Source organism: Bombyx mandarina, chromosome 12 (genome assembly GCF_030267445.1).
Source record: "Bombyx mandarina strain Sakado chromosome 12, ASM3026744v2".
Lineage (NCBI taxonomy): Eukaryota > Metazoa > Arthropoda > Insecta > Lepidoptera > Bombycidae > Bombyx > Bombyx mandarina.
Window position 1 is genome coordinate 16,599,316 of NC_143219.1, and position 27,933 is coordinate 16,627,248.

The 27,933-nt window shown below is 44.8% G+C and overlaps 4 protein-coding genes across 4 annotated transcripts; 2 read left to right on the forward strand and 2 right to left on the reverse strand.

Annotated features, from left to right (window-relative positions):
• The first annotated feature begins 483 nt into the window (after positions 1–483).
• mRpS21 (mitochondrial ribosomal protein S21) lies at positions 484–1,423 on the forward strand. The gene is made up of 2 exons (XM_028180285.2): positions 484–720; positions 1,174–1,423. Exons 1-2 carry the CDS (start codon positions 547–549, stop codon positions 1,288–1,290), a joined length of 291 nt encoding a protein of 96 aa, XP_028036086.1. The 5' UTR covers positions 484–546; the 3' UTR covers positions 1,291–1,423.
• Positions 1,424–2,329: 906 nt separating this feature from the next.
• Positions 2,330–6,547, reverse strand: oaf (BRICHOS-like domain-containing protein out at first). Its single transcript, XM_028180265.2, has 6 exons — positions 6,349–6,547; positions 6,047–6,160; positions 5,372–5,506; positions 3,520–3,700; positions 2,828–2,967; positions 2,330–2,605 (listed from the first exon to the last, which is right to left on the reverse strand). Exons 1-6 carry the CDS (start codon positions 6,433–6,435, stop codon positions 2,453–2,455), a joined length of 810 nt encoding a protein of 269 aa, XP_028036066.2. The 5' UTR covers positions 6,436–6,547; the 3' UTR covers positions 2,330–2,452.
• A 179-nt stretch (positions 6,548–6,726) lies between these two features.
• Positions 6,727–23,923, forward strand: LOC114247305 (WD repeat-containing protein 26). Its single transcript, XM_089732149.1, has 11 exons — positions 6,727–7,561; positions 9,608–9,779; positions 10,915–11,148; positions 12,263–12,457; positions 13,080–13,213; positions 14,926–15,172; positions 16,659–16,795; positions 17,037–17,137; positions 17,345–17,460; positions 17,601–17,773; positions 22,190–23,923. The coding sequence occupies exons 1-10, from the start codon at positions 7,416–7,418 to the stop codon at positions 17,763–17,765; spliced, it is 1,647 nt and encodes a 548-aa protein (XP_089588275.1). The 5' UTR covers positions 6,727–7,415; the 3' UTR covers positions 17,766–17,773; positions 22,190–23,923.
• Positions 23,924–24,313: 390 nt separating this feature from the next.
• Positions 24,314–26,307, reverse strand: Trs23 (trafficking protein particle complex subunit 4-like protein Trs23). Its single transcript, XM_028180277.2, has 4 exons — positions 25,801–26,307; positions 25,504–25,595; positions 24,894–25,080; positions 24,314–24,715 (listed from the first exon to the last, which is right to left on the reverse strand). Exons 1-4 carry the CDS (start codon positions 25,973–25,975, stop codon positions 24,516–24,518), a joined length of 654 nt encoding a protein of 217 aa, XP_028036078.1. The 5' UTR covers positions 25,976–26,307; the 3' UTR covers positions 24,314–24,515.
• Positions 26,308–27,933: the final 1,626 nt, after the last annotated feature.

Sequence of the window (27,933 nt, forward strand, 5' to 3'; positions counted from 1 at the left end):
TTTTCGAAGATCCCAAGAAGCTACGTCCAGCAGCTTTGTTTCCTTTTTTCCATATTTGTACAATTTCACAGATACTAAGCGATTAATAAACCACCGTTATTACGTATTAAAACCTGAAGAAATATTAAATTCACAAAGTAAAAAAAACTAAACCAACTCGATCCTCGCGGTCCCGCCAATATGCGACAATCTATAACATAGAATAAGATCACACATAATTTAAATTAAGTTAGCTCCATAAATAAGTGAGTGCCTTGAGTAACGATATGGAACTAACAAGGTTGATAATTAATTTTAAAATAAAATTCATGCTATGGTTTAGGTTCCCTTTGCGCGTCGAATTTGACAAGTCAAGAAAGCAACCGTTTCTGCTTTTTTACACCTTTTTTATGACTTAAAATACCATAGATAATATTTTTAAGATACTGGAGGATTTGACACAATTTAATTGAGATTTGAGATATATTAAGTGTATAATCTATGTTTGAGATTTTGTAATACCATTAGAATTGAAAGTTTGGAAATTTTTAATCCAATCAGTGTAAAATGCATCTGTCGCTGCGCCTATTATCAAATAGACATCCTTCTTTCATAGCTCGCACAGTGTTTGTACAAAACAACGATATTGACAATGCGTGTAGGTTGATCAACAGGATTATGGGTAAAGAAGGTCTTTTAGCTCAATACAGGCTCACTAGATACTACGAGAAGCCGTTTCAGGTATAAATATTGAAATTTTTTTATTGACAGAAAATCGAAGGTTTCCATCCATATTAAATACACATTCGTTATTTACATGTTAGATGTTGGTCAAGTAAATTAACTTTAACTGTAATTTTATTACAGAAACCCTTCATATTATGCAATAGTATTATTTATTAGTAGTTTACATTTTCGCAACATCGCCTTTATAACAACTTACAAACTTAAAAATTACTTTTAACAGTCTGAGACTGTGAGGTTCATCTTATTATCTTTAGCATAAACAAAGCCATAAAAACTACTTTTGCATTACTCTTTCAAAACAATAAACAAAGCTCTGAATCTTTTATCTTATCTTTAATCTCTAATTATATTAAGTTGAAGACTGTTTTTATATTACCTGATCTAATTATGCTAGTGCTCAAATAAATAAATACTATTTGTTTATTAACACTTTTTTATTTCTTTCAGACTAGACGTCGAGTTAACCATGAAAAATGTAAGGCCATCTACAATGAAGATATGGAGAGAAAAATACAATTTGTATTAAGAAAAAATAGACATGAACCCTTTCCAGGATGTTACTGAATGAAAGATCAAATGTAAATAGTAGATTATAACCACTCATCATGTGAATAATTGGGATAGACCTGCTTAAAAGTTGAAAAACATGACATTGTGAGAAAGACCTCTCCAAAAAACTCAATTTAAAAAAAAACTACGATTCCAGAATCAAAATTAAAGATATTTAAGATACCTAAACATCTAGAAAATTATAGACAAACAAACATTGAAAATAATTACAACATAAAAAAACTTTTGAAAATGTGTCAGTTTGATATCTATTAATACTTTTTCTGTTATAGATTTTATATTTATTTTAAAGATACCTAGTACTTAGTAGTACCTTCTAAGAATCTGTCAGTCAGTGTCAGCTTCAGTGGTATGGTCCATAGTTAGGGCATATAAGAATATCTTTTTAGGAAGACTAGTAATGGATGTATAAGTGGGTGTAAAATTGTAATAAATAGATATTTGATATTTTGTTTTATTTTTATTGGAATGACATGACAAATATTGGTTAAAACATGAGCAATGGAGGCTTTTAAGACTCTTAATTACCAAATATTTAACAAAACCATTTTATTTACTATTATTATTTGAAAAATTAAAATAGTAAAAATTTTACTTTTGCACCTTGAACTTGCAGGAACTTGTGTAAGTATGGTTCAAGGACTTGGTCCATAGGGTCTGTCACATACAGTCTTAATACAGGGACCAAATATCATTGTCTGTCAGGGATGATGCTGAGGTACTTGTTCTTTGAAACGTACAGTATGGATTGGCCAAAGATTTTGATGCCGGTAATAAGAGTTGAAAAGAGATTTTTTTAACAAAAACTCTACAACTACAATAGGCAACCACCTTGTTCACAGATGTGGCTCCAGACGACTTCTTCCTTTTTCTTAACTCAAATTACCACTTTGCAGCACCACTTTTCGTTTTTTAATTAACATTGAATTTGTAACATACATTATATCTTCCGACCATCACCTGTACAACAGCGACCTGAGATGTACTTTCCAGTTTTACTGTTTGTATATATTCAAAAAGATTAAAAATGAAATAAAACTGGCAAAAACAGTCCATTTACTCTTAACATAAAAACACATAGCAAAATATTTACATGATACTTAAAATAGAGATATTGTCTGATACATAAAGTTTCCACATGATACCGCCTCCGCCGTCAGGCGCGGGTGGGGCAGGCGTCGCGGCGCCGCACGTAGTGGCGGTAGCGGTGGCAGCGGTGACACGTCTTGATGCCGCAGCGGTAACTCAACCCTCCCTGGGGCTTACCTTTGCAGTATTTCAAACCACAAGGATACCAATTTACGCATACCTGTAACAAAACAACAACAGTTAGTATCATTTCTGTTTTTTCTATTGTCTAAACGCACGCGCTGTATTTGTTCACGATTAGGTAGGATAGGCATATTATCACACAGTTGAAGCTCCAGTATTTCTAGCATTACTAGGCCTAAAATCTGGTAGCCATTTAATGTAAAATGGTTTTGTAAGACTTTTTATAAGCGCAAGTAAGGAAGTCGATAAAATATCATACCTCCAAATGGCATATACAGTCTTTAGCGGGATCAGGTTCGGACACGCAGGCCGCTAGAGGAGTGCCCTCTGATACGTCTGAAGCGAGGGCGTGTGCAGGGAATGAAGTCACCACTGACGTGTATGATGATTGCTCTAAGCCTGATGATAGAAATTTATTTAAATTCGGGATTTTCTGCATTCCTTGCAACATCTATTAGTGGACCATAATCAAACCCAACCACATGCTTAACAGTTAAAAATTAAAAGGTAGAAATTCAACATTAACAACATCAAAAACATCAAGAACACACCAAATATGGTGACATTGAGTGGGGTAAGGCCTTTGGCTACCATGCTATAGCAGTTACTATCAATAACAAATTCATTTATGAATTAAGCTTGTACAGGAGTGATTGAAACTTCGACCATCACATGTTAAAGTAAACCATAACATTTATTTCTATAGCTTCTGTTTATCACCCTCTGTAATCTCTTAAACTTAGGTTACCTACATCTGATCCTGGGACCTGACGAGATTACATTTGCTAGTTACAACCTACTTTTGTAGAATTATTACATGTGCTAATGCCTGAAACTGAACCATCAAAGATTCTAAGTGTGTTATCTAAAGTGAATAGCTTAAAAAAACTAGTGCACAAGAGAAGCGTCCTACATTTTATCCTGTCGATGGGAAGATGGAGTGTAGCGTACCTGGTCTGGGCGCCCATCGCGCCAAGTCCGCGGCTCGCAAGTAGAGCTGGTCCCGGGCGGGGCCACAGTGTCGGGCGGCGGCGGGAGACAGCAGCCGCGCGGCCCTGCCAGCCCAGGCGGTCGCGGTTGTCTGTCGCCAGCCTTTATCTTCTTCCGCCATTCGAACTGTGCCAGGGTTTTTCTGGGTCACCAAAATTGTGTTAGCAGGCATATCAATTTTTATTTGTGCCTCCTGAAGGCATTAACTTGAAGATTTAAAACAAAATTTCACAACTGCCCAGAAATCTCAATTTAAAACATTACTTACATTTAAAGAGCATATAGCCTCTACTACTTCTAAAGTCCGGAAATTAATTTTCTCCTTTAAGTTGCTCCGAGACGTAGCAAGTATAAACATATTGAAATCCATCTACCTCGCCCTATGTCAATCCATACTCTCATACTGCATTCTGGCCTGGGGCGGAGCAGCCACTTCTCATCTAATTACCCTTGAAAGAGCTCAGAGAGCAGTATTGAAAACTATTTTAAAGAAACAATTTCGGTATCCCACAGACACTCTCTTTAAAGAATTTGGGGTCCTGAGCGTGAGAAGAATATTTATCCTTAGGGCAGCCCTTGATTACCACAGAGAAGTTCCTAAAATTACCAACTTCAAAGTTCTTGCTACAAAACGTACTCCTATAATCCCGACGCCCTCAGTTAGGACGGCTTTTGCTCGCCGATTTAGCTCCTACATGAAACCATACTTATCAGACTCAACAAAAAATACAAAATTCTTAACCTAAATTACGAAGAAGTTAAAAGAAAATTAACAAAAGAACTGCTTAATTGGTCCTACTCTTTTTCGGAGGAGTTTCTGAAATGCATTAAGTGACCATAAACACATGCCTATGGTAAAAATCATTACACCTGTTCCTTTTCTTTTTATATATATGTGTATGTGTGGGTATGTGTGTGTATGTAAATATATATATGTGTGTGTATATATACATGTATAATATTCGCTTACCTATTTTGATTTTCTCGTATATTCAGCACCGTTATTACTAGTTTTAAGATACTTCTGTAAAAAGCTCTCCACGAGACAGGCAGTGCCTAGTGTGGAGAGTTTTTAGCAAACTGTCGTGTAAATGTTTTTCAATGTTAATGAATAAATTATTATTATTATTATTATTATTTATATTTATTTAAAATCTTATTAATTACATAATATTTTTTAAAAAAGATATTAAAAATACAATTTTTAAAAAACAGTATATAAAAATAGATTGCCGCTGATGGCGGTGTCTACTATTATTATTATTATTATTATTATAAAATTTAATTTCTGATCTATTGCTGCTATTGCTATTGTGAGCAAAATTTTATTTCTTTATTCCATTTTATATTATGTATAAATAATTTCATATACAGGTAATCCTCCTATAACATGATATTTTACAACACAGTTCCATTCTAACACCAAAAGAAAAATTCCCCAAACCCTCTTATAACACAGTACTTCTGCAACACAACAATATATGGGAATAACCCAAATGTTACCGCTAATTTTTTATGTATAATAGGAAAAAAATTCATACATCATAGTTTTATAGTATTCAAAGTATACATTTCATTCAGAAAAATGACTCCCCTTTATGGCTGGCTTTTAGTTTTATATAACCCGTTTTTACACAACAGGGACTTTGTAGGAACGTCTATCAGAATCTACTATAATCTTAAATGGCATATTTATATATGCAATATTAAATTGCATATTTATATATGCAATATTAAATTGCATTTTTATATATGCAATTTCATAAATGTATATGTAATTTAAAATTTTAGTCATACTATAATCATGATTTACCTGTCTCAGCTTCGCCATAGCATCGGGAGTAATAAAATCTGCCTGTGCAGCATGTGTGAGGAAACACAGGGTCTGATGCCCACTCTGGCCTAATTCCTCTTCACCTGGCAATATCAGCTTCATTGCTTCCACTTCCTGCAGTTTGATCAAGCAAAATTGTATTTATTCTTTTTCTATTGCTGAGTATGTAGGTGGTCTGCAATCTTCATGGTGATAGGTCATCACCATTAATCATATAAATTAGCACTGCTGGAGAATTATACCTTACAAGCTCCAACCCGTGCTTGACACTTGTAACTTAAAGTCCACAGACACTAATATACTTACTTAGCACCAGGTTGTAGATTGGAGTGAAATAGTCATAATATATTAGAAAATCAAAGAAATTGACAAAACACTTAATCTCACAAATTGATGAGACCAATAATAATTTCAAGAAATAATGAAAGTTCAGCTCCAGATAAATCCTTGATACCAAACATTGGTTTATGATGCTAAAACACCGAGTCATGTTTCAGACCGATTCACAAATAATTTCTCATACTGCATACAGGGTTCAAGTTTGAACAGCATGTTTATTTTAATTAGAAGTTAGTGGTCACGTATCACGAAAGTTTAAAAATACATTGTGCATTGAGTTTAGTGTGAAAGTAGCTTATTTTCACTTATACTAACATTTGTAAAATCAACAAGTTGCGATACATATACTCCATCCAGTCGCATGAACTCTAATGTAATAGTGTCTTCAGAGACGTTCGCCGTTATATTCTCCTGCATAACGTCGCCACCCTGTAACACAAACGAAAAATATTGAGAATTCAGTCTTACTAAGCACTAGTCATTGTGGTTCTATGAATTAGTACTGCATTTTTATCATTGAATTTACCATATTTAAAATTTATCTGAAGGAATTAATTTTCTGTTTAACGGTTGTCTAAATAAAACATTAAATTGATTAAAAGACAATTTATTCTTACCTGATTCCTAACATTTATAAGAAGTTGAAGATTAGTTGCGGGGATTAAAAAACACGTAAAAATTATTTTACTTGCTATTATTCGCATTTTTACAATTTTTCGTATAAAGTTTTAAAATCTTATTCATAAGCACTTAAGTCAAAACATTTTAATTTTAATTATTGGGGCATTTTTTTGACATTATGTATGATGTTTATAAGATGGCTAAGGAAATTTTGTACTGTATACCGATCATTCTTAATCATCTTTTAATATATATATTTTTTAAACTAGTGAGAATAAATTTAATCTATTTTTTACAAAGAAATATAATTAAAACAAAGTCTTTTAAATTATCATTTAAAAAAATCTTAACAAAATTCATAAACTGAACGTTACGGTTGACGCAGTATTTCGAAAACATAATTTATTTAGACTTAATGTGGTGTCAATAGTTTCTTAATTATTGTTTCAGATAATTAGCATTTTCAAGAATTGTGTGGTTTTTGGTTTTTAATCTATTTTCGTATATTGATTATGAAAATTTCGTTATTTGTGTTTAGACACAAACCAAATCGGATAATTTTCTTTTTGAGGTCACTCCACATTACAACACAACTGCCCGATACGCAACCGAACAAAACACGAACGTCACCCGAATCGTAAAGAAGGCGAATTGCAAAGAAAGACAATCAAGACAATAAAGACAGCTGTCGCCCTGTCGCATCATTTTCAGCTGATTTTTGTGTACTCATCACGCTGGTCACGAAATCCTGCTCAAGGTTCTTCAAAACCGAAGTCGTATAACGTTATTAACAGTAAAGCTAGAATCAGGTGCAAGGTCGAAAAGCAAGGACAAGACGGAGTGGACATTTTGCAGCGTCGAACAAAAGGAGATGGTTGAGTGAGTGCGGGTGGTGGAGGGCGTGACGTCACTTGAAGGCAGCGTCTTGGCCGATGCGGTGGACGCGCCGGTGATCTTGGGGCGCGCACTCGCGGGCAGCCTGGCCTCCAGTGAGTCGGGAGACGAGGGCGCAGGGCACCGGCCGCCGCGCAAGCGGACCCGCAGGCTGTCTCCGCCCGCGGCCATGCATCAGCCGTGCGCCAATGGCGCGCAGCAGCGCCATGTTAATGGTGAGGCCACCAACGGCGAAGTGCCCTCACGCACCATGGCACAGACTGACCAGGAGATAGTGCGACTCATTGGACAGCATCTTATATCCATTGGACTAGAGTGAGTATCTTATATGCACAAGCCCACAAATCAAAAACTAGAGTTAGACATGTAGTTTATGTGGTAAATTGATCTAAAGAGGTCAAGTACAGAATCTTTCTTTGTTGTCTGCATTTACTAATAACCAACTTTAAAAAAAATAGGTTTTTTTATGGAGCATCTGTTGCAAACATTGAAATATGCATAATTAGTATTAGAAACTTTATAGAACAGACAAGAAAAAAAAAAGTTAACAATAACTGCTGTTTTAATTTAGTAACACTTTACATCTTTCTTTGACAATTAATAACAAAAAACATTGAATTTGTTGTCTGTTGTAGTCCTAGGGTACCTCACTAATACATAGAACCCTCACAAGCTGTCTCCACTTCACCCTGTGCTTGCTACTTTACTTTTATTGTGTTTACAATACAGTTGCAAATATTTTTCAGTATATTATTTAATTAGACTGCGCGAGGACTAGTCATTATGGGGAACTGGGAGAGGCCTATGTCCAGTTGGGCTGACGATGATGACTTAATTAATGTTAACTGTTTCAAGAAAATCAATTACAGTCCAAGAGAAATGCTGATTGGTTGTACAATTCTAATTAGATCTAAACAAATGTATCACAATACTGTGTAGGTTTTCCTCTTTGTAAACTTGTATTGTTGGCATTGGCCAATTCAATATTGACAGATGATTTGCATAAGCCATCAGACACAAGATTTGTAATGCTAAGCAATATATCAACCTGTTGTTCTAGCATAAGATTAAAATGCCTTAGAATAAATATAACAAATCAATTGCAATAATTTCATTAACATTTCTAATTCAATAGAGCTGTTCAAAAACTGACATCCTATTAAGTGACATTAAAATTGTCATAGCAGTGCTAAATGTTAGTTTCCACAACTATGTGTTGCAGTCAAGAATTCAAAAGATTGAAACAAAGCAATGAGTATAAACAAAAATAAGTCAATTTTCAAAAAATAAAGAAAAGTAATTATATTAATCATGGTATTTGAAAAACAATCAACAAGCTTAGAGTACATAGAAATATGTACTCCAAGCTACCCACAGTTTGCTTGATTTTTTAAAAGGCATTAATTGTGGTTGATTCTTACTAAAATGAATAATATCCTTATCATACATGTGGTGATGTTTTATCAAACATTCCTCATACATGGTTAGACACTTAAAATATTCATAGAAGTAAGAATGAAAGATTGCACTGGGTGTAAAAAAATTAGAAGTTTTCCAAATGGTTACTGGATTGATTGGTTGCAGAAATAGGCAGGATGATGCTGCCTGTATGCTTATGATACCTTTTACAACCAGCATAAAAACATTATGATAAAAATATTCAATGCATTGAGGATTCAGGATTCCAATAAAATGCTTGAAAGTTTAATTTCTTTGCTTTGCGAAAACTGCAACTTCATCTGAGACTTAGATCTTACCTGCTGTTCAATCTGTTTATCTATATATCTAAAGGTGCTATTCAAGTAGTATAATGGCCCTGGTTACTGCAACAAACTAACACTAAGTGGTCTGTAACTTGTCATGAAAAGATAAGGTAATTGGTTACTTTTATTTATTGGTTAGCCAAGTGAATGAGCTCACTTCCCCTTGATATTTAGTGGTTATCTGAGGCTGCGATATGAGACATTACATGGAGAATTATGCCACCCATCTGCCTTACTTTGAGATATTGTTAGTACTTTCTGTGTTCTAAGAAATATATCTGTCAAGAAATATTAAAAAATGTTTGGACTACAGCTAGCACATTTAAATGTTGACGAATTACACCTTAGTATGTAACCAGGCAGAACAAAATTGAAAAATTTTAATAATAAAATTAGAATAATAAGCACGGGATTTTAATTATGTTCGCCTCTGTCCTGTAAAGGCTATGATTTTTTTTTACCTACTATATCGAACTAAATCTTGAAACGGTTTGAACTCCTCGACTTGTCCTACATTCACTTATTGAGGTCATCAGATAATTTATTTCTGAAGATAATTTTGCAATAATAAACTTAGTGAGTTTGTCTGTTCGTCCAGGCGCAGCGCTGCCCTGCTCATGGAGGAGTCAGGCCTCCACTTGGAGCACCCCGCAGCGGCCACGTTTCGCCAACATGTGCTCGCCGGAGACTGGGTGAAAGCTGACCACGACCTGCGCGCCTTGCACGAATTGCTCAGGGACTCGCCGCTCGTCGATCCTCATAGTCTCACAGTGAGTTTTTTTTTTTTTTTTTTTTGCTTAGACGTGTGGACGAGCTTACAGCCCACCTGGTGTTAAGTGGTTACTGGAGCCCATAGACATCTACTACGTAAATGCGCCACACACCTTGAGCTACTGCTTCACGGCAGAAATAAGCGGGGTGGTGGTACCTACCCATGCGGACTCACAAGAGGTCCTACCACTAGTAATTACGCAAATTATAATTTTGCGGGTTTGATTTTTATTACACGATGTTATTCCTTCACCGTGGAAGTCAATCGTAAACATTTGTTAAGTACGTATTTCATTAGAAAAATTGGTACCCGCCAGCGGGATTCGAACACCGGTGCATCGCTATATACGAATGCACCGAACGTTTTATCCTTTAGGCCACGACGACTTCGCTATACTGATTACTACTGACTACAGGCAGCGGGCGAGCTCTGAGCAGGCGGGCGGGCGCGGTGCACGCTTCATATCCCGCACTCTCCCAGTACTAGTGTGGACCTTACCGTCAGAGAGCGCTTACCGACTCGTTGCTTTTAATTTTGCGATAGCAGTGTTATTTAGGTGTGCTTTCTACTGTGAATAGTATTTACACTAAAGTCTTTTTGTTTTCACAAATAGCTATTTAATTTGATGAAAAAGGAATGGCGAGCATTAGCATAATAAACATGTCTTAACTTTAGAGGAACATTACTGGCAAAATGATGACTTTAATACTAACATCCTCAGGTTGTCGAATCATTTATTATTGAAGTACGTGAGGAGAGTGACAATAGTACATCAAATTCTTTAAGTACTGATTAATCTGATTGCTATAGTAATTAATAATATTTTACGTTCATTTTGTCCAATAAGTATCAGTTCATTAAATTAAACTCATACGTGATCAATTGCTTATTTATTTATTTGAAGTACATAATACCCTCATAGAATTATTTTATAATTTAGACTCGTACGGAGGCTTAAGACGTGTTAGTATCGATAGCGCAATATCGACTAATTACAACACTAGCTCATTACGTCAACATTCCTTAACATTCCTCGGAGCTCGCGCGCGGACTGTACTTAGCTTGAAATTTATTATTAAATATACTTTGTTTAAACTAAATTAATTTAATGAACGCCGTGTGTTTCGTCACAGGAAATGAAGTTCCTAGTCCTGGAGCAGAAGTACCTAGAACACCTGGAGGCGGGGCGGCTGCTGGACGCGCTGCACTCGCTGCGCAACGAGCTGACGCCGCTGCAGCACGACACGGCGCGCGTGCACCGGCTGTCGGCGCTCATGATGTGCGCGTCCGCCGGGGAGCTGCGCGCGCGGGCTCGCTGGGCCGGCACGGGGCTGGCGTCGCGGCAGGCGGTGCTGGCCAGGGTCCAGGTGCGCGCTTACACAACAAAACCACGAATAGTAAAGGCACTTTATCTGCCGCCCAGTTGTTAGTTGCATGTGGACGCAGTGGTCATGTTGGCTGTGAGCAGGCAGCGTATTATGAACTATCTAATCTAAGAAATATCCTTTAGGTTTTATCACTACATAGTATAAAACAAAGTCGCTTTCTCTGTCCCTATATCTGTCCGTCCCTATGTATGCTTAAATCTTTAAAACTACGCTACGGATTTTGATGCGATTTTTTTAATAGTTAGTGATTGAAGAGGAAGGTTTATATGTATAATAATATCCATTAAATAGTGGAGAAATCAATAGTAAATTACAGTTTCCGAAGCGAAGCGAGGACTGGTCGCTTGTAGTATAATATTTTCAGGATTCAACTGTTTCCACTAAGTTTATTTCGTGAAGTATTTCCTCATATCCGACACATATACCGATAGCTACATATAGCTTGTGTTGTTTATGCCGCATGAGATTATGCTCATGGGCTTCAAAAGCTCAGGCACAGCTCAGCATTGCTTATATTTAATATTTGATTATAAATATACACGCGGCTCCTACTGTACCGATCGTACGAAGCCAAAAAAGTCGAAGTGTTAACAACATAGTTTAACGCCATTGGATGGCGACACAGAGCACCCTTCCGTCGCCACCCCCCACTACCCCCGCCGCTATCACTACAAATATATATAACTAGTCAGGTCATAAGTATTGTCACACAGTAAAAACTTTTCTTTTGACATGGACCTCGTTCGTGCTGCGATAGACGACTGGCCGCGCAGATTGAAGGCCTGTATTCAAAATCACGGAGGTCATTTTAATAAACTTTAGTGTCATAAGAATCTATGTTTCGTTAAGTACATTTTGGTATATGAATGGTTACATAATGAATAAACTTGTTTCAATTATTTTACATTAAACATGTGACAGAATTTAAGACCTGACTAGGTATATACGTGTAGGTATGTAGTATTCAGATGCCGCCTATTAGGTCTATGTAATTTTGTATTTTACTTTGGCGGGCAATAAAGTACATTTTAGCGTACTCAGTATTGCGTCCCGAGTAGCGGCGGCGGCGGGTTGCAGTAAGGTCGGTGTGCAGGCGCAGCTGCCCCCCGCGCTGATGATGGCGCCGGGCCGGCTCCGCGCGCTGCTGGCGCAGGCGGCGCAGCAGCAGACGCAGCGGTGCCGCTTCCACTGCGCGCCGCGCCCGCCCGCCGACCCCGAGCGCATCCCCTTCACGCTGCTGGCCGACCACCACTGCTCGCCCGACGCCTTCCCCATACACTCCCTGCAGGTACGGCGCCTCCGCGGCCCGGTATTGATGCATATTAGTTGACTAGTGGCCCGCTCCGGCTCCGCTCGGGTCAACAAAGATTTCAATGATATTTTAAGTTGTTTAATTTTTTAAATAAAAGAACAAATATTGCGGATAGCTGCCGCGACACTTTTTGTTAATAATAATGTGTCCTATAAAGTCGTAGTATATTATTATTCTATCATTAATATTTTTCGCAAGGCACGCGATGTAAAGAATATTTCAGGTAATTTTTTTACACCTTGGGTTACATTATGGGAGTTTTAGTAAGGATCACTAATTTAATAAAAAAAAATTATAGCCCATGTCACTCGGGAATACTGTAGCTTCCAAACAGTGAAATAATTTTTCAAATCGGTCCAGTAGTTTCGGAGCCTATTCAATACAAACAAACAAACAGATCTTTCCTCTTTATAATATTAGTATAGATAATGTAGGATCCGTGTCGTGCCAGCCTGATGCCGACAGCTTGTCAACATCATGTTCATATCGTCGTGGCGCTAGGGAAGCTATCAGAAGATATTGATGAGACGTTGTACACGCACGTAAGGTAACCAGACAAGTGCAGCTCGCGCCCGACAGCTATTTGTTCACTTTCCAGGTACTGAACGAGCACTGCGACGAGGTGTGGTACTGCAAATGGTCCCCGGACGGCCTGAAGCTGGCGACCGGTTCCAAGGACAACACGGTCATCATATGGGACTTCGACCCCGAGGCTAAACGACTCTCCTTTAGGTGACAGAAGCTACTTGCGATCTAATCTGACGAGATTTTTGTTTTATTGTTTAAATGAATTGACAAGCTCACAGCTCACCTGGTGTTAAGTTGTTACTGGAGCCCATAGACATCTACAACGTAAATGCGCCATCCACCTTGGGAGATATAAGTTCTAAGATCTCAAGTATAGTTGGGACAAGGGCTGCCCCACCCTTCAAACCTTCAAACCGAAACGCATTACTGCTTGACGGCAGAAATAGGCGGGGCGGTGGTACCTACCCGTGCGGACCCACAAGAGGTCCACCACCAGTAATTACGCAAATTGAGTACGTATTTCATCAGAAAAATTGGTACTCGCCTGCGGGATTCGAACACCGGTGCATCGCTCAACACGAATGCACGGGACGTCTTATCCTTTAGGCCATGACGACGAGATTTTTGTTTTATTGTCTTTGAGGGTAGACGAGCATGCGGCTCACTTAATGGTGAGTGATAGAGATGCCAGAGGGGTGCCTCGGGGCCCGCTGGCAACACGCGTGAAATCCATGTGCGCCACATGAGGTCTGTCTTAACCAAATACAACCTAAATATAATGTACTTTTAGCAACGGCTTAATAATTTAAATAAATAAAAAATACAAAAGTGGGTAGGAACGATCGACACAATATTAAACCTAAGAAATCGGCAGACCGACAGAGCGACCGACCGACTTGACTGCCTGAGACAGACTGCCGCGACACTGTTTACGCACCGCCATTTTATACAGTGGCGCTACAGTGTCTACCCTACAACATTTTATCATAATAATCATAACAATGTCTTAATATTACTAAAGTCGTTATCCATGACATGTTAATTATTATTTTTGACTTAAGAGGGCGTCGCCTCTAACAGTACATTAATTATTCATATATACCTAGCTATTGAATCAAATCAATAGAGTGGACATATCATATTATGATACGTAAAGGCGGGTACAGAATGTGCGAAATGTGACTGCAATGAAAGAATTTGCTGCCCGCACTGTCGCCATGCGTCCTGCAATGCGACACAAGTCCCCTAGTGAGGAACCGTGCACGCCGCGATCCGCCATTGATCAGTTTCTTCGACGATCACAACGGAGCGGCAGCGGCCGGGAACGGATGCGAGTGGGTCCATGCTCGGTTCGTGCACGTTCGTCTGGCGTTACAGCAGTCTGTACCCTGTTTTTTTTTTCGCGCCGTGGGCCGAACCTCTTACGAGGTTCCCGAGTCTAGGGGGCGCGCGGGGTATGTGGGACTTGACGATCTGCAAAGTGTTGGGAGCAGTCCGCGGGCCCAAGGATCTTTAGGACCCACCCACTAAACGACTCCCCTGCACTCTTACACCCGACGTCCGATCTCCGTCCGGGGTCAGAACCCGGTCAGAGTAGGGGGGTTCCCGCGGTCAACACTACAACCAGAAACGCGGCGCCACCCCGAGGACACCAAACCGACGGACGGGTCGTCGAGGCGATAGTCGACGACCAACGACGCCGGCCTCCGCGGTACGGCGGCCCAGCCAGGCCGCGAGGGCGATGCCGCTGGAGTTCTGGGATACCTCGCTGGGCCAGAACCAGCCTGCCGGGTCGGAACGCGATACATCGCCGACCGCTTAATAACGAACATCAATCGAACACGGGAAATAATATATACATATTCAGGACGCTTAATAAGCACACAAATCTATGTAGTTTTTACTGTAAATTACAGGAAGTCCCTGGAGGGCCACACTTACGGCGTGTCATTCCTGGCATGGAGCCCCGACGGGCGGTACCTGATCGCCGCGGGCCCCGAGGACTGCCCCGACCTGTGGATATGGAACATGGAGACGGAGCTGCTGCACCTGAAGATGACGCACTCGCAGGAGGACTCGCTGACGGCGGCGGCGTGGCACCGCGCCGGCGACAAGTTCGTGTGCGGCGGCGCCCGCGGACAGTTCTACCACTGCGCCCTCGACGTACGTCGAGCCCTCCAACTACTCATATTTACTCTTTACCTATGAATTTGCCGTTTACTACACAAAGTTAACGTTCTAACCGACAAAGAGTCGTGCGTTCGTCTGTAGCGACGGAATTCCATAAGTACGTGTATTTTTATCGTGTCCGTATTAGTGATAAAGATACAAAGATAGTTAAAACAAAACTGACTGACTCGATGATGCAGTAATTACTGACTGTTGCGCCGAGGGTCGTTTGCTCTTTCTCCGGGTGTTCATTATCTATATATGTATTTATATTTAAACGTATATACCGGACCTACGACCGTGCGGGATTTATTCATACAAACAAAACATTAATCGTTAACAAATGACTCAATTTAAAAATAAAATTCATGTAAATTTAGACAGTATTTTGTGCTATACACACATACATTACAAATGGCCAATGCTGTAAAACGGCAACTTCATAGTTAAGACGTATTATTATATTCATTGTCTTAGAAATATGTGTTTAATAATCATTGAACACATTTTTATAAAAAAAAATAGTATGGCTGTAACTTTGTGCGTGGAAGAAGTGAAACTTCATTTGCCGCGTGTAGTAAGTACTATGGTTTTTTTCACAAATTTCTCTTGAATTTCTCTAGGGAATGTTGTGTATAAGATAAACGACCTCTTCCCCATTGATATATATTTTAAATTATAAATAAATTTTTTGACGTGACAACGTCTTATAATTCGATGGAGCCGGCTGCACGCACGAAAAAACATGACTCATTGAGGCGTTCCATTTAAGGTTTGAAGTGCAAGCGAGACCGCGCAACGAGCGACAAAGAGGCACAATCGGCCTCCGCGTTCGGCAGCGTTCGGCATCTGTCTCTCTCCTACTTGAGTGAGCGATGCATCCGCGTGGACAGCTGCTATACAATAATACATTTACATGTTTTCGTCAAGTATGAAGTTCAGTGAAAAGTGAATGTGGTGTCAATTGTTTATAGCAACGATAATTGCGATAATTGAAAAATGAAACCATTCCATCGTATTTTCTTATGACGTCACGTTCAACTATCGTTAGTAAACCGACTTTAAAGACAACCGATTTTTTTTTTTAAATCCTTCATAAAAAATAAAGATAAGAAAATAATAACAAGCCATCTAGTGGCTAACACCCGTAAACAGGATGTGTATAAGAAAAACGATCAAGCTCGCTTTCTCCCTCTCTCCCTGGTCGAAAGGTTCGCGAGACGCTGTCTATTTTCTCACTCTCGCTCTTCCTAAATTTTATCTTTTCTCTCTAGCCGTAACGAATCTGTCGGGAGTTAAATTTTACTCTCAACGCGTCTAAAGAAGTTTCACTTCAATAGCATGTTTCCAACTTTGAAACCCCTTTTTTTTCCTTAAGGGATGATGAAACTTAGGGATAAATTCCGATAGTGCGTGATCCGTTCGCCCGGACGCGGCCTTGTTCCCCTGACCTTCCGCGTGAGCAGGTAGTCGTTTGCAGGGCACACTGCTGAGCAGCTGGGACGGGGTCCGGGTCAACGCGCTGTGCTGCCGCGAGGACGCGCGCTCCGTGCTGGCCGCTGACACGCACCACCGCGTGCGCCTCTACGACTTCACCGACCTCACCGACCGCAACCTGTACGTCACGCACGCACACGCGCACGCACACACACGCGCACACGCACTCACACGTACATGTCTCGGCCTATGGCTCATTGTGTGAAAAGTACAGGTTTCTTGAAACGATTCCCACGTCCCCCATTGCGCGCCAGTGGAGCGCCGCGACTGTGCCCGCTCTCATCGCAACCGGAGGGACGGCACAGGAGCGCACGGGGGGAGAGGGTACGTAGACACTAACGAGCCCGTGTGATTGCTGCAGAATACAAGAGGAGCACGCTGTGATGGCGATGACTGTGAACGCAGCGGACAGCCTACTGCTGCTGAACGTGGCCAACCAGGGCGTGCACCTCTGGGACATACGTGAGTTCGCACCAACTATCCTGTTAATGATATCAGCTTGGAGCCCGCGGACCTCGCCTCGCTCCGATGCTCCGTCGAGATCAGCAATTTGTGAATAATAATTTGCATCTCATGTTTTTATTATTATTTAATAATTTGCATTTGGTATACATAAGCTCTATAGCTCATAACTGCCGAATGTACCTTAATACTCCTGCTCTGTAACAGGAGCCCGAGCTCTGGTCCGACGTTTCCGCGGGTTGAGTCAGGGCCACTTCACCATCCACGCGTGCTTCGGCGGTGCTCATCAGGATTTCATTGCTTCTGGCTCAGAAGATAACAAGGTACTGTATACTTTGCTGTTTCTTTACTAACGGAGATGACACCAACACAAACGTCCCGGCCGTGAGTTCTGGGGCTGACCCGAGCTGACGAACTATTGACAGTGTACTTATAATTAAACTTTGAACATGTTGGTTTGCAGGTTTACATCTGGCACATGAACGGCGAGGAGCCGGTGGCGGTGGTGTCGGGGCACACGCGGTGCGTCAACGCGGTGTCGTGGAACCCGGTGCACCACGACGTGCTGGTCTCCGTCTCCGACGACTACTCGTTGCGGCTCTGGGGCCCGCGCTCGCATCGCTGCTAGTACCCTCCGTACGTACACACGCGCGGCGCCGTGCCCCCCCCGCCCCGCCTCCTCGACTACTCGCTGCGGCTCTGGGGCCCGCGCTCGCATCGCTGCTAGTACCCTCCGTACGTACACACGCGCGGCGCCGTGCCCCCCCGCCCCGCCTCCTCGACTACTCGCTGCGGCTCTGGGGCCCGCGCTCGCATCGCTGCTAGTACCCTCCGTACGTACACACGCGCGGCGCCGTGCCCCCCCGCCCCGCCTCCTCGACTACTCGCTGCGGCTCTGGGGCCCGCGCTCGCATCGCTGCTAGTACCCTCCGTACGTACACACGCGCGGCGCCGTGCCCCCCCCGCCCCGCCTCCACGACTACTCGCTGCGGCTCTGGGGCCCGCGCTCGCATCGCTGCTAGTACCCTCCGTACGTACACACGCGCGGCGCCGTGCCCCCCCGCCCCGCCTCCTCGACTACTCGCTGCGGCTCTGGGGCCCGCGCTCGCATCGCTGCTAGTACCCTCCGTACGTACACACGCGCGGCGCCGTGCCCCCCCCGCCCCGCCTCCTCGACTACTCGCTGCGGCTCTGGGGCCCGCGCTCGCATCGCTGCTAGTACCCTCCGTACGTACACACGCGCGGCGCCGTGCCCCCCCGCCCCGCCTCCTCGACTACTCGCTGCGGCTCTGGGGCCCGCGCTCGCATCGCTGCTAGTACCCTCCGTACGTACACACGCGCGGCGCCGTGCCCCCCCGCCCCGCCTCCTCGACTACTCGCTGCGGCTCTGGGGCCCGCGCTCGCATCGCTGCTAGTACCCTCCGTACGTACACACGCGCGGCGCCGTGCCCCCCCGCCCCGCCTCCTCGACTACTCGCTGCGGCTCTGGGGCCCGCGCTCGCATCGCTGCTAGTCCCCTCCGTACGTACACACGCGCGGCGCCGTGCCCCCCCGCCCCGCCTCCTCGACTACTCGCTGCGGCTCTGGGGCCCGCGCTCGCATCGCTGCTAGTACCCTCCGTACGTACACACGCGCGGCGCCGTGCCCCCCCGCCCCGCCTCCTCGACTACTCGCTGCGGCTCTGGGGCCCGCGCTCGCATCGCTGCTAGTACCCTCCGTACGTACACACGCGCGGCGCCGTGCCCCCCCCGCCCCGCCTCCTCGACTACTCGCTGCGGCTCTGGGGCCCGCGCTCGCATCGCTGCTAGTACCCTCCGTACGTACACACGCGCGGCGCCGTGCCCCCCCGCCCCGCCTCCTCGACTACTCGCTGCGGCTCTGGGGCCCGCGCTCGCATCGCTGCTAGTACCCTCCGTACGTACACACGCGCGGCGCCGTGCCCCCCCGCCCCGCCTCCTCGACTACTCGCTGCGGCTCTGGGGCCCGCGCTCGCATCGCTGCTAGTACCCTCCGTACGTACACACGCGCGGCGCCGTGCCCCCCCGCCCCGCCTCCTCGACTACTCGCTGCGGCTCTGGGGCCCGCGCTCGCATCGCTGCTAGTACCCTCCGTACGTACACACGCGCGGCGCCGTGCCCCCCCGCCCCGCCTCCTCGACTACTCGCTGCGGCTCTGGGCCCGCGCTCGCATCGCTGCTAGTACCCTCCGTACGTACACACGCGCGGCGCCGTGCCCCCCCGCCCCGCCTCCTCGACTACTCGCTGCGGCTCTGGGGCCCGCGCTCGCATCGCTGCTAGTACCCTCCGTACGTACACACGCGCGGCGCCGTGCCCCCCCGCCCCGCCTCCTCGACTACTCGCTGCGGCTCTGGGGCCCGCGCTCGCATCGCTGCTAGTACCCTCCGTACGTACACACGCGCGGCGCCGTGCCCCCCCGCCCCGCCTCCTCGACTACTCGCTGCGGCTCTGGGGCCCGCGCTCGCATCGCTGCTAGTACCCTCCGTACGTACACACGCGCGGCGCCGTGCCCCCCCCGCCCCGCCTCCTCGACTACTCGCTGCGGCTCTGGGGCCCGCGCTCGCATCGCTGCTAGTACCCTCCGTACGTACACACGCGCGGCGCCGTGCCCCCCCGCCCCGCCCCCTCGACTACTCGCTGCGGCTCTGGGGCCCGCGCTCGCATCGCTGCTAGTACCCTCCGTACGTACACACGCGCGGCGCCGTGCCCCCCCGCCCCGCCTCCTCGACTACTCGCTGCGGCTCTGGGGCCCGCGCTCGCATCGCTGCTAGTACCCTCCGTACGTACACACGCGCGGCGCCGTGCCCCCCCCGCCCCGCCTCCTCGACTACTCGCTGCGGCTCTGGGGCCCGCGCTCGCATCGCTGCTAGTACCCTCCGTACGTACACACGCGCGGCGCCGTGCCCCCCCGCCCCGCCTCCTCGACTACTCGCTGCGGCTCTGGGGCCCGCGCTCGCATCGCTGCTAGTACCCTCCGTACGTACACACGCGCGGCGCCGTGCCCCCCCGCCCCGCCTCCTCGACTACTCGCTGCGGCTCTGGGGCCCGCGCTCGCATCGCTGCTAGTACCCTCCGTACGTACACACGCGCGGCGCCGTGCCCCCCCGCCCCGCCTCCTCGACTACTCGCTGCGGCTCTGGGGCCCGCGCTCGCATCGCTGCTAGTACCCTCCGTACGTACACACGCGCGGCGCCGTGCCCCCCCGCCCCGCCTCCTCGACTACTCGCTGCGGCTCTGGGGCCCGCGCTCGCATCGCTGCTAGTACCCTCCGTACGTACACACGCGCGGCGCCGTGCCCCCCCGCCCCGCCTCCTCGACTACTCGCTGCGGCTCTGGGGCCCGCGCTCGCATCGCTGCTAGTACCCTCCGTACGTACACACGCGCGGCGCCGTGCCCCCCCGCCCCGCCTCCTCGACTACTCGCTGCGGCTCTGGGGCCCGCGCTCGCATCGCTGCTAGTACCCTCCGTACGTACACACGCGCGGCGCCGTGCCCCCCCGCCCCGCCTCCTCGACTACTCGCTGCGGCTCTGGGGCCCGCGCTCGCATCGCTGCTAGTACCCTCCGTACGTACACACGCGCGGCGCCGTGCCCCCCCGCCCCGCCTCCTCGACTACTCGCTGCGGCTCTGGGGCCCGCGCTCGCATCGCTGCTAGTACCCTCCGTACGTACACACGCGCGGCGCCGTGCCCCCCCGCCCCGCCTCCTCGACTACTCGCTGCGGCTCTGGGGCCCGCGCTCGCATCGCTGCTAGTACCCTCCGTACGTACACACGCGCGGCGCCGTGCCCCCCCGCCCCGCCTCCTCGACTACTCGCTGCGGCTCTGGGGCCCGCGCTCGCATCGCTGCTAGTACCCTCCGTACGTACACACGCGCGGCGCCGTGCCCCCCCCGCCCCGCCTCCTCGACTACTCGCTGCGGCTCTGGGGCCCGCGCTCGCATCGCTGCTAGTACCCTCCGTACGTACACACGCGCGGCGCCGTGCCCCCCCGCCCCGCCTCCTCGACTACTCGCTGCGGCTCTGGGGCCCGCGCTCGCATCGCTGCTAGTACCCTCCGTACGTACACACGCGCGGCGCCGTGCCCCCCCGCCCCGCCTCCTCGACTACTCGCTGCGGCTCTGGGGCCCGCGCTCGCATCGCTGCTAGTACCCTCCGTACGTACACACGCGCGGCGCCGTGCCCCCCCGCCCCGCCTCCTCGACTACTCGCTGCGGCTCTGGGGCCCGCGCTCGCATCGCTGCTAGTACCCTCCGTACGTACACACGCGCGGCGCCGTGCCCCCCCGCCCCGCCTCCTCGACTACTCGCTGCGGCTCTGGGGCCCGCGCTCGCATCGCTGCTAGTACCCTCCGTACGTACACACGCGCGGCGCCGTGCCCCCCCGCCCCGCCTCCTCGACTACTCGCTGCGGCTCTGGGGCCCGCGCTCGCATCGCTGCTAGTACCCTCCGTACGTACACACGCGCGGCGCCGTGCCCCCCCGCCCCGCCTCCTCGACTACTCGCTGCGGCTCTGGGGCCCGCGCTCGCATCGCTGCTAGTACCCTCCGTACGTACACACGCGCGGCGCCGTGCCCCCCCCGCCCCGCCTCCTCGACTACTCGCTGCGGCTCTGGGGCCCGCGCTCGCATCGCTGCTAGTACCCTCCGTACGTACACACGCGCGGCGCCGTGCCCCCCCGCCCCGCCTCCTCGACTACTCGCTGCGGCTCTGGGGCCCGCGCTCGCATCGCTGCTAGTACCCTCCGTACGTACACACGCGCGGCGCCGTGCCCCCCCCGCCCCGCCTCCTCGACTACTCGCTGCGGCTCTGGGGCCCGCGCTCGCATCGCTGCTAGTACCCTCCGTACGTACACACGCGCGGCGCCGTGCCCCCCCCGCCCCGCCTCCTCGACTACTCGCTGCGGCTCTGGGGCCCGCGCTCGCATCGCTGCTAGTACCCTCCGTACGTACACACGCGCGGCGCCGTGCCCCCCCCGCCCCGCCTCCTCGACTACTCGCTGCGAATCGTTTTCTCTAATCATCTTCCGTTCGTTCCAGATGTCCCCGAGCGCCGCCCGCGACCGCCACGAAGCCGCGGACCATAGAGTATCTTATTTAAGTCTCGACTAACTTAAATTAAGACTTCTAATATTACGGACAGAGTTTAAAGATATTTTGTAAAGATGACCGCTTGTGTCTTATCTTATCGAGCGCTGAATCTCGGTGAGTTGTTTGTACTTTCGAGTCGACCGAGGCTCCGGCCCGCGACCCCCGCCGCTCGTGGAACCTCATTGTAACTGTTCAGAACGACTGTTCAATATGTCATTAAATCGGAGCTAGTTTAGTTTTATTAAAATATTGTTTGTTTGGCTCATGACAGTTGTCACTGTGAATGTCCTCATGTGCTGTATCTTTTATAAGCGCGGGAAAGGAAATAAAATTGCCTTTAATGACAGCGAATTGTCTATCTTCGTGTGTTTGAAAGTAACTATCGCGTTAAACATTCGGTGAAATAAAATGTAATGTCAAAATTATAAATAGCGACTACGCGACGTGTACTCATCGCATTTTATGGAATGTATTTCACGTGTTTGTACACGTCCTACTAAACTTTTTGGACTCGAGATGAAAATAGTCTCATGTAATAAAATAGTTTCAATAAGTAAAATTTTTATAGGGAAGAGCATAAAACGGTCCCAGACTGTTCTGGACTCGCCCCCCAGGGTCCGTCGTCTGCTGTTGTTCCGTCAGGGCGCGGACCAGAGTGGTGACGTCAGTGCCAGCTCAACTGTGCACGTACTGAATATGTCGTCTACCCTCACACTCACTCGGGATGACCTCCCAGTGGATCCGGGGCCCCACTCCGACGGTCAGGAGAGGCAGGCCCGTGGACGAGCACCCGGCATTAACGACCGGATATTTGTGCAATACTCTTCCCCGAGTCGTCATCGGGCGAAGATCGATGCTCTGCATGAATATGTTGACCGTTTGTTCAGCACGCCGGACTGTGGAAGCGCACCGGTGAATATGTCGACTATTGTCGGCACAGCCCATGCGTTCTGTGGGGGACGGTACTAGTGCGAGACTGCAGGCCGTCACCTCACCCACGTGATTCGCTCGGATGTCGCGCTCGTGTACGCGGACGCTGCAGTGCGACTGCTGGATGAGTCCGGCGCAGAATATCAAACCGCATGTTGCTGCGGGCCACAGTGTGCCGCCCTGTCGACGGACTGACGTTTGCATTCAATTCTATTTTATAGACTCATTTTGATCTGTTTGAAATAGTATGATTGTAGGGATGAGCCAACTGCGGATTGTTGGTTCACCGAGGTCGTCGAAGTTAAATCACGTACGCAATTTTTTTCGAAAACTACTAGAACTGCAATGAAATCTGCGCCGTTGACCGATGAAATTATGTTTTTAATTTTTAGGCATTTTTGTATATTATTTTTAAATTTTTAGATTGTAATCTTAGTTTTTGTAAGTCACGTCTGACGCGCATCTCTGGGGCACGATAACACTTCGTGTTAGCTGCAGTCCACGGGCGCGACACAGAGGCTGCACACTACTCTGAGTGCGTCGAGGATCACGACTCTGGCTCGTCCCGCCGATCGAGCAACACTTCATTGTTAAGAGGGAGGGATGTGCGTGAGTAGGGAGTACAAAGGAGTTGTGTTTATTGTACGAATTAAATATAGATTAGAAGAACGGCAAGAACGAAGTAAACTTTGGCTAAGTTTGATTTGTTCTGAATTATAAATATTGATATCAATAAATTTTTTATTGTAAACATTTTGCTGTCTTATTTATATTACACCTCTAAAAATAAATAATCATTTTGTTTATTTTCGATCAGAACATTTCCTAAATGATATCTAATTTTCATCTAATTTTCCATTTATGTAGAGGAGTGCTTCTGATTTTGCTACTGGATTACAAATTGCTATTTCAGATCAAACACTTAATCTTCCGTCTTTATTCACAAAATTAAGATCATGAAAAACTGATTCAAATTAAAACATGACTCATGATGACATTTACATAAAATTTATTTTTGGAATAAGTTGAGTATGTATATAGTTAAACATAATTTGACATTATACAGATTAATTAAATGAATTTACAATATTAAGCAGGTATTGACATTATTCCTGGCTTCGACAATGCATTTTCTTACTATACTTGTTTTAAAATATTGCAAGCGGATAGATACCACAACGTAAATAAAGCCCGTCACGAGGCACTCCGTTAATCTCAGGTATTGCACAAATTTTCTTTTTGTCTAACTGAAACTCATAGTGACTGGTAGAAAATGGTTAATAATGGTACTAACCTGTGCAAATTTTAAAGTGCGACTTGCTACTTTACTGATATTATTGTATAATTATAAATTAGCAGTCCCAGACTTCTCAACTAGTTCCAGCAGTGTGTGTAGAGATGTGTCGAACAGTTCACATCTTATTGGCATCTCGAGTGAGTAGAATGGATTCTTAAGTGCATAGTCTGAATATAACTCATAGATCCTCTTTAGGACCACATCAGTACCTTGCATATTAGTGTCTGTTACTATTATAAATTTTACACCTGAAATGAAAATATCACATTATCAAATTAATGTCATAATATAATATTATCTCAGCATTCAAATTATATAAATTAAAAGATATATTTAGCACAACATAACAAAGATAAAGAACTCCGTTACAAAAATAGCCAAAGCTAGAAAAATTATGGCAAAAAAGGATATAAGAAAAATACATACCAGTGAGTGTTTGAAAACACGACAACTTGAATGTGTCAGCCGTTAAGGATTCTATTCCTGAGGATTTTGGTATGGGACTGAGCTGACTAGCAAGGGCAAAAAGAGGATAGAACATGCTGGCCAGCACTATCTTCTCATTTGTTGTTGCTCTCACTCTACCAAATTTTAGACTCAGAGGATAGTTTTCCTGAAAGGTTTTTATATTTTATAGCAAATGAAAGTAAACATCATTTAAAAATGGCTAATGAAACACTTCTTCTTCTTCTTCTTCTCTGTCGTTTCCTCATTACTGACGGTCGTGACTACCTTGGTCCAGTTTTTGCACCAGCTTCCTCCAATGCTGCCTGCATTCGGCCTGCTTAATGGTAAATGCAGGCAGCAGTTTTTATTAATGAAACACTAGGTTACATCAAATGTGTTGTGAGTAGTCAAGAGGGGGAGTTACATTGGTCTTTCTTACATTTTTTACTTTTTAACCATACCAAAAGATATAGTGACAAGTATTTACCTTTGACATTGCTGATATCCATGAGTGACAGACCACTTACCATTATGTGTTCTGTAATTAGCTCATCATTGATGCTTTCAGGTAAATAGATGATAATAGTACCTTAGCTTCTATAATATCAAAGACATCTCTATTGTCTTCCGTTGTTCTTCCTGTCACTGGAGATCCATTTACTGATAGTAATACATGTCCAACTAAAAGATGCAATAGTGGTTTTTATTTGTTATTGAACATGGTTAGCTTGAATTTTTTTTAAATCCTATCTTTAGAGCAGCAAGCATTTACATTATAAATGTTACAACTGTTGTGAGTTACATGAAAATTGCTGAGTATACATTTCGTAATGAAATACAAAATTTACTTTAATTACAGGAAAAATATAAATAGTAGACAATTTACCATTTATTCCATCTCTTTGGCCAAATGCCACAACAACTTTTTTATTTTCATACTGCAATTTAATATCAAGGGGAAATCCAAACGTTTTCTCAGTCTCGACTCGAGGAATATTGTGATCATAGTTGTAGATGAGACCACCAGACTTGCTAACAATATAAATTCCGTATATAACCATTTTATTATCTTCTTTAATTGTTGTGTTTTCTACACATATGCATTAAATGTTAAATGTAATTGTGAAATCTACGAAACTCGTTCACAAACTAATTTTAGTAATTTCACGTAAATTTCTTGAAAATATCACTCGTAATATAAATAGTCGTACATATTTGAACTTTTTATCTTACATTTATAGTTTATTTCTTATCGATATGCGTAGCAAATATGAATATTAAAGAAAGAGCTATTTTTTAATCGAAGTTCCACAAATAGTTAAGCTGAATAGTGAAAAATGCAAAACAAAACATAAACCACCCAGTTTTTGGTGATTATTGTCGAAGTTGTCAAAGTATCTTTAATATAATGTCAAAAATTGACATTTAATTTTAGGCGTTTTTTAGTTTGATCCGTGACTAGAGTAAATGGAACGCAGCTCATACGTTCAAAATTGGTTGAACAGAATTATCGCGAAGTGCATTCGCATCGAATGATGTGTTGTAGTTAAATCCCGCAGATAGGTTGCAATTTTTATAATGAAATACGTACTTAAAACATTTTCGTGTATGACTTCCACGATGAAGGAATAACTCAACCGTAATTAATTTTTTTTCTTCTTTTGGCAATAGCGTTGACTTTTTGCCAATGACGTAAATTAAAAGATTGGGATACCAAGTTAAAATAGGATACGAAACACGAGAAACGATCAGATAAGTAGGAAGACGTTTGAAACGGATAATAAAAATTTCATAAATATACATAAATACACTTACAAATCAAATATTTAAACTTTAATATGGTTCTGAAGGATGAAAGATGACAATATTTTATAAAATATACATGGATACATAATTATACAGGATATACAGGTAGGAAAAGGAAGATTAAGAGATATAAGATCATTCAGGAATGAGGAGCGGTCGTATAGAGGACATGAAAAGAAAATGTGATCTAGATCACATTTATCGGATTCACATTCACATATATCAGTAGATACAATGCCTAATCTATTAAGATGAACAGGAGTGCAAACATGACCCAAACGCATTCTTATGATAGAAGAACACACTAGCTTATTGCATTTGGCACGGAAAAACCATGGCTTAAATGAAATAAGTGGCTGAAGGTTAAAATATCTCCTGCCTTTTGATTGACCAGTTTCAGTCCAGAGTCTATTCCAGCAATCCTGAAGGTGAACTACAGGAAGAGCGCCTAGATCCTGACAAAAAACTTTATAAGGGAAAATGGCGCCATCTTCCACAGCTTCATTAGCTAGTTGGTCTGCTTTTATATTACCAGGAATGTCACTATGGCTAGGGATCCATACAAAGAGCACAGAAAGACCAATAATTAAACTTATTTATTTCATTATTCGATGTAGATAGAACTATCATAACCTCCTCCTTGAGTCGATAGTCCTCAATGCTGAAGGTGACGGCTTGGATGGCATCATGGACTGAATTTGTTGAAGGTAGATCTTATTTGGTCCGACCAGCGCATTGAGCTTCTACATTTGGACCTTGTTTTGTTCACCCACTTTGTCGTATTTAAATAATAACTTGGATAGTTTTATAGAATTTATTAAACGTAACTTTTTAGAGACAAAAAATTTGTATAAATTTTGCAGCAGTAATGGAGGGAAAATGCAATGACACAGATTAAACCTATAACATAGATTACCCAACTCAACAGACCTTCTTCCGCAGACTTTGGCAGTTGCCATCGGCTTTTCCAAAAGGCACAATATAAAATATAATATGTATTATAAAAATATAATAATGATGTACATTTAGATAAATAATTCCATTCCAATCACAACTTTAATAAACATGTCAACTAAGTGAGAGGACATATTTATTAATTCGCATAATGCGTCCTACCTCTCATCCAGACTTATTCTGACTCGGTTCGGAATATTCTGGCTAGGCTAAGATCGAGCGGCTCGGTGACTAAAGTGCTGTGATATGCAGGCTCGGG

Bases quoted from the DNA above. Each gene is read 5' to 3' on its own strand.
- mRpS21 (XM_028180285.2), top strand. From the start codon at position 547: ATGCATCTGTCGCTGCGCCTATTATCAAATAGACATCCTTCTTTCATA. The intron at 721-1,173 runs GTATAAATATTG...TATTTCTTTCAG, and splicing joins ACTACGAGAAGCCGTTTCAG to ACTAGACGTCGAGTTAACCA.
- oaf (XM_028180265.2), bottom strand. From the start codon at position 6,435: ATGCGAATAATAGCAAGTAAAATAATTTTTACGTGTTTTTTAATCCCC. The intron at 5,507-6,046 runs GTTAGTATAAGT...ATCAAACTGCAG, and splicing joins AACTTGTTGATTTTACAAAT to GAAGTGGAAGCAATGAAGCT. The intron at 2,606-2,827 runs GTATGATATTTT...GTTTTGTTACAG, and splicing joins ACTGTATATGCCATTTGGAG to GTATGCGTAAATTGGTATCC.
- LOC114247305 (XM_089732149.1), top strand. From the start codon at position 7,416: ATGCATCAGCCGTGCGCCAATGGCGCGCAGCAGCGCCATGTTAATGGT. The intron at 11,149-12,262 runs GTGCGCGCTTAC...GTCGGTGTGCAG, and splicing joins CGGTGCTGGCCAGGGTCCAG to GCGCAGCTGCCCCCCGCGCT. The intron at 13,214-14,925 runs GTGACAGAAGCT...TGTAAATTACAG, and splicing joins GCTAAACGACTCTCCTTTAG to GAAGTCCCTGGAGGGCCACA.
- Trs23 (XM_028180277.2), bottom strand. From the start codon at position 25,975: ATGGTTATATACGGAATTTATATTGTTAGCAAGTCTGGTGGTCTCATC. The intron at 25,596-25,800 runs GTAAATTGTCTA...TGCATCTTTTAG, and splicing joins CCAAAGAGATGGAATAAATG to TTGGACATGTATTACTATCA. The intron at 24,716-24,893 runs GTATGTATTTTT...TTTTCATTTCAG, and splicing joins GTGTTTTCAAACACTCACTG to GTGTAAAATTTATAATAGTA.